The 6,284-nt window shown below is 40.0% G+C and overlaps 1 protein-coding gene across 1 annotated transcript; it reads right to left on the bottom strand.

Moving 5' to 3' along the window:
• Positions 1-2,364: 2,364 nt before the first annotated feature.
• On the bottom strand, positions 2,365-3,453 carry gpr160 (G protein-coupled receptor 160). Its single transcript, XM_079451905.1, has one exon. It carries the CDS (start codon positions 3,392-3,394, stop codon positions 2,456-2,458), a length of 939 nt encoding a protein of 312 aa, XP_079308031.1. The 5' UTR covers positions 3,395-3,453; the 3' UTR covers positions 2,365-2,455.
• Positions 3,454-6,284: the final 2,831 nt, after the last annotated feature.

Raw genomic sequence — 6,284 nt, 5'->3', positions numbered from 1 at the left:
GATATATTGCAACGCTACAGGTACTCATGTGTTATGGCACAATGCTTTTGATGGATATAAATATAAATTAAAGCTGCAAGCAGCATTTAGCGGGTTCGAGCACTTTTAAGGCATCTAAAGCAGCTTTGCCTTCATCAAGTAGGCCGAGGACTCTCATCCTAAAACACCCAAGTGGACGATACTCCCAACGCCGGAAAAATTATAGATACGGTCAGCAACAGTTCATAGACACTACGCATGATTACACACATTTGCACATATAGTACACTTGAGGGGAATCATTTTTTCAGGTTCATTTGGTCACATTCATTTAAGAAATTATCCCGTCTAAATGCATTGAGTTGCTGCCATGTGACTGCTGAGTAGCTATTTTGGTTTACATGCAATTAAACTGGTGTACATAATAAAAGTGTGTGTTATGTTTAGCAAAACAGCATCTTACAACCAGCCAGACATATTCTATATTTACAGATGTGTAAATATGAAGCAACGTTTAATCTTCAATGCATTATATGTCTAACACCTTGTTCCTGTGAGACAGGAAACATATCCCTTGTCCGATCACCATCATATTTAACATGTTTGTTTAGTGTAATAAGATGTATGATTGTACTTAATGGCAAGTCAATTGGATTATTTGTTAAGGAGTAGCGAGCTTTCAGGTACACCGTTCACTTGAATATAATAAAGGACCCTGTAATGGTCACGCAAATGAAAAAGTTGAACATGTTTTTGATAGTTATTGATCTAGAGAGTCCAGAGAATTGTACTGTGGTGTAAATTTTGAAATCGCTTGAAAAACCTAGGACAAGTTCGCAAAAGCAGCTTCTTAACATCATCACAGATAACTCACAAACTGTTTAATCGACATCAATGGTTCAAGAGCCAAATTTGTTTGGAATTATGAGAGCTTTCATATGATATCGATAGTTTGTGTAAATGTCAAATGTCACGTGATACACAATTGTTAAGGCAACAAAAGATGTGTCAATTTTGCCATTTTTACTGTTATAGCGCCACCTAGTGTCCAAACGCAGCGGTATTTTGTAAGTCATCTTGGAGTGATGGTCTACACATTTGTTCCAAGCCCCATGATGATATCTCTAATAGTGCTCGAGTTATGTGCATTTTAATGTAATAGGCTCCGCCTATTTAAACTGTTTACGCCCCTAAGCGACCGTGAAAGGAAATTTCAACTTTTTTGATAATTATTTATATTCACACTCCACAGAAGTCATCTGCATTGGTTTGGATGCGATCGGTCGAAAATCCAAGGACTAGTTCGCGAAAGTAGGTTTTTGACATCATCAGCGATAACTCACAAACCGTTCAATCGACAGAAGCGTGTCCAGAGGCAAAGTTGTTCAGAATGAGGAGAGCTATCATATGATAACAATAGTTTGAGTATATGTCAAATGTCACATGATACACAATTGTTTATGCACTCCAAAAGCGTTCTTTCGCCCACGGTGGCCGAATGAGTTCATATTTCTTACAGACCTTCAGGACCACGAGTCGAACAAGCCCAGCGAGTGTCGATTCGATCGAGTTCCGTTAACCCTGTCTAATGAGTGCTCAAACTTCATTGGCCAATGGCCTCCATGTTTCTTTAGATACGACAATGTTCCTATATACAGTCATGGTGCATGACACAAAGACACATCATACCAAATAATAAGTTGATCGGGCAAACGGTTGCGTAGTTATAGCTCTTTTCGAGTTCATGTGTATTATAGCGCCACCTTCCTTTTTACTGTGACCCTGAACTGAGAGTCGACAGATATGGTCCAATTCCCGTGAAGATATCTCAAACGGTTCACGAGTTATGTCCATTTTAGTCAAATATGCCACTTCCGGTTCAGACGTTTTGGCGCCCCTTAGCAACGGTGAATCTAAATTTAAACTTTTTTTGATAATTATTCACATTCACTCTCCACAGAATTCATCAGCGTCGGTTTGGTTCCGATCAGGCAAAAATCCAGGGACTAGTTGTAATGTTAATATTAGTTTGTTACAAATGTATTAACAGAGAAAACTTCTTTTGTTGCCTTTTAACGTCAAGAACAAAAGGATATATATTTAAGATAAACACTGCACAGGTCCAAAGGTTAAAAAACTATAACGCTGTATTCGCCAGTAAATAAATGTTGATATGGGTTGTGTCAGGTTATTTCTGTTGGTTTTTCCATGTCAGCTAACCTTAATGGGTTCGGTTTATTTGCATAGAAAGAAACAAAGCTCGCATGTAGGAGCACAAGGCCATGATTTACATGTGAAAACTGATCATCTTCACTGTCATTTTACTTGAAAAGAATCGTTACACCAAATAATATCATTAATAAATATATGAATGCGCGTAAGATATTGCAAATAAAAAATACTTTAATAAACTGGACAGACGAAGGAACCGAGTGGTGCACAAATACCATCAAGGCTTTAACAGATAATAAAGCAGTCAGTGTAGAAAAATGTGTAAATTCCCTCCATCTTGAGAATCGCGTTTTCTCTGGTCAAGCACTTGAATGGAATCTTGGTCTGCAGTTTCAGTTCTGTAACTAAAACAAAAAGACCAGGAACAAAAACCATCCGTTACGGTCTCGCTGTTTCTGGAATCGAATGCAAAGGAGCGGCCACACAGGGCCATTGCGACCGAGAAGCTGTTGAGATAACACAACCACACGCTATTCATTTCTAGGTATGCATTCAACTCCATTTGTAACAAGGGCAAGACAAGCATCAGAATCATATACGATGCCCACGTGTTGAGGAACGTGTACATAATCTGCCTTGAGACAAGGAAACGGCTCTGTTGAGTTCCCCGAGTGGAATGTTGAAACACCTGTACTCCCGGTTTCACAAATGGCGTGAAGGAGTAGAGAATCACACAGGTGACAGTCAGCAGAAGAACACAGAGTACCTGCACACTTTGAGAGCTGCTGAACAGGTCGCATTGGTTCCTGTTGTCACCCAAAACATAATCAGGAACCAAGAACACATAACAAGTTGCAAGAATCCAAAGGAGACACGCTGCTGTAGTGTATGCCAGCTTTTGCACCCTGGACACGTGCGATGCCATTGGTGACAGCGTCCAGAAATGATCCAGCACCCCGAGGAGGAAAACTGGCCAGTGGAGTACGCCACAGACCAAACAGGCGATCTGGGGCAGGAGACATGCGTGGTACCTAGTGAGACGCCAGCCTGAGATGTTGACATCCTCCAGGTAGTAGATGGCTGTGATCGTAAAACTAAAGAAACTATCCACCAATGCCAAAGAAATGCAGAAGAACCCGGAGAAAGAGCGGATCACGTAGTGTCGCTGTACTGTCACAACCACCCAGTTGATGAAACTCTTCAACCACAGGGAAAGCAGTAGTGAAGGGAAGAATGAATCCATGACGAGACATAATCCAAGAGCTCGATGACAACACCTGTAAGCTTCTGTCTTCTCGAAGAAATGACAAACAGTTGCATAGGTTCTTCACAGTGGCTGTAAGTTAGACACACCCACACTGGAGTAAAGGACAACCCTACAATTAATAAAGAGTAGGCTATAAAGGTATAAACTGCATGTTTCTTCTTCCTTGTCCTGGTCAAATACAGGACGAATAAACATATAAAATAAGTGAAATGTCTTAAAGGGATAGTTCACAGGAAAATGAAAATTCTGTCTTCATTTACTTGCCCACACCTCATTTCAAACCTTGACTTTCCTTCTTCCGCAGGACACGAACGAAGATATTCTGAAGAATGTTGGTAACCTAACAGCACCGGACCCCATTCTCTTCTGTCGTATGGACACAAAACCAATGCAAGGGTAATTGGAGCCAGTTGTCATATGTTAAATTTTAAAGTCCACTTTTCAGTTGGCAACTGACACAAACCAGCTATTATGATGTCACTGTTCTCAAAAAAAGGAGCAGCGCTCCTTTGTCGTAACAGGATCGAACGGCTTTCATTCACAGGTGTGCATACATCCCTATAATCCACCTTTGACTAACCAAACAACTCCGTCAAGTTCACAGAGTGAAAAACAGAAACACCTGCCCCGTCAGTTGCTCAGTAAAAGTAAAGCTATTCAAATGAAGGTTTTCACAGTAAAGCATTAAACAAAATCTTAAGACCAACATGAGCAGACATTATAGCATCATTAAGTTATGTCTGCTAACAACTTCTATTTAATATCAATAATAAAGTTCTAGTTATTAAACTCTTTTTTTAAATCCGGACTTCAATTTACAAGTTGTCTGTGACTTTTCTCTGGGTTGTCAACATTCATTCGACTTCCTTCTGTACGTTAAAAATTAGGGGTGTCATGTTAAATAAGGCGGCGAAGAGTTATCACTTTAGTCCTGACTTAATGGTGTTGTCCTTTTGCATTATAAAATCCATATTTAGAATGTTAGTTATTCAAGTTTAACACGTTGACCATGCTCTGCGAGTGCGACGGCATCACCGCCTGAAACCTATATATATCGGATAATGTAGTTAGTTAGAGAGGACGTGTATAGATTATTTAGATCAGCTGGTTTAGAGTGTTGTGCAGTGTACCTTGATGACATTGTTGTCTATAGTGACACATGGGAGCAACACCTAAGCCGTATCCGGGCATTGTTTAAGCGTCTGCTTGATGCGAAGTTAACAGTCCATCTGGCAAGATGTGAGTTTGCCCGAGCTTCTGTGACCTATTTGGGCCAGGTTGTGGGAATGGGAGAGGAGCGACCCGTAGGTATTAAAGTAATCGCTAATTTTCCAACTCTCCAAACTAAGAGTGAGTTGATGAGATATTTGGGAATGGCGGGGTACTATAGGAGCCTTTGCCTGAATTTTTCTTCTGTTTTGGCCCCTTTGACTGAGTTTTTAAAGGCTAAATTTGTGTGGAATCCCAAGTGTGAACATTTTGAGGTTTATTTGACTGCTGGGAGCATCCCAATAGTGGTGTATACTGATCATAAACTGCTTACCTTTCTTCATTCTCTGCAGAATCCCAACCAGCGACTTATAAGGTGGTCCCTCTTTCTACAGCCCTAAGCTTTGGGGATTCGTCATGTGAAAGGCGGGGACAATGCCCTGTCCCATGCTCAATATGAGTAAATACGTTTGTGGATCATTTTTATTCCTGATCAAGTTTTTTAGCCTCTCGCTTTTGGAGGAGGGAGGTGTTACGGGTTATTCTTTTGTCCTTTTTGGTTCTGTGGTTTTGTTCTTCTGTTTTGATAGGTAAATTGGATACACCCGATATTGATCAAGAGTTGTGTGTTTGACAAGAGCTGGATGGCCGTGGTTCTTTCGTGGAGCTTGGCTGGACCTTTTTGCATTTTCCTTTCAAATTATGTTTTGTCCTGTTGTGTTCATTATTCTTGTATATGTTGGTTCGTTTTCATTATGGAACCCCTAACGAAATAGTTATTCAATATTTACTCTGACCTCTGCGTTCCTGAACCGGAATGAAACAATTGGGGGCTCGTCCGCAAATATTTTGCTGTTAATTGTAATGATCCAGATTTTGATTCGAAAAAAGTTTTTTAGTTAAATTTGATTTAATGCACCTGTTGGTAGATCCTTTTTGTGCGGTGAGGGAAGAGGAACAAAAAAGCAGCTGTTGTTTCATCAAGCGATTGGTTGAGTCTTGGTTGAGTCTTAGCAGTGTTATGCAGTGCCTTCAAAAGGATTTATGTACGAAATTAAGCATTCTACTTAAATATTGCATTCGCTCACTCCTGCTTATTGTATATAGAACACAAATCAGTACAGATGAACGGCCGCCCTTCTTGGTCTTCCACGCTTCTCAGAGGACACTTCTGATATAAGCAAGATATTTTTGCATATTTTGAACATACTGATAATACAAATTAACTGTGGGGCTTCATGATACCCATCTTAATATCATATGCATCGTATGTAGGCTGCAGTTAAATGTAAACCCTGAAGCACAGAACGTCATTTTAACTTTTAAACGTCATTTTAAAATTCATATTTTCACAAATTGTATAGCATGTTGCTTTTTGTATAGCATGTTGCTTTTCAAGTTCATGCTGAAACAGTGGATCTTTTTTGGCTAGTTTTTATCATAACCTCAGAGATGTGCCTACTTTGTTTGCTATGCTAATGGAAACAATCTACTGCCTAAATTGCAGTGCCCTCTCAATATGATGTATTCTCTTATTGCCTATAATGCCCTACGTGGTTTAGCTCCTCACTACTTGAGTGAACTTCTCTCGTATAACAAGGGCAACTATGGCAAATATACCAGGGGACTACATGTAGGGCACTTGAAGATCCGTAAA

Source organism: Barbatula barbatula (assembly GCF_947034865.1).
Source record: "Barbatula barbatula genome assembly, chromosome: 3".
NCBI classification, from domain to species: domain Eukaryota; kingdom Metazoa; phylum Chordata; class Actinopteri; order Cypriniformes; family Nemacheilidae; genus Barbatula; species Barbatula barbatula.
This window is presented reverse-complemented; position numbering and strand designations above follow the sequence as displayed.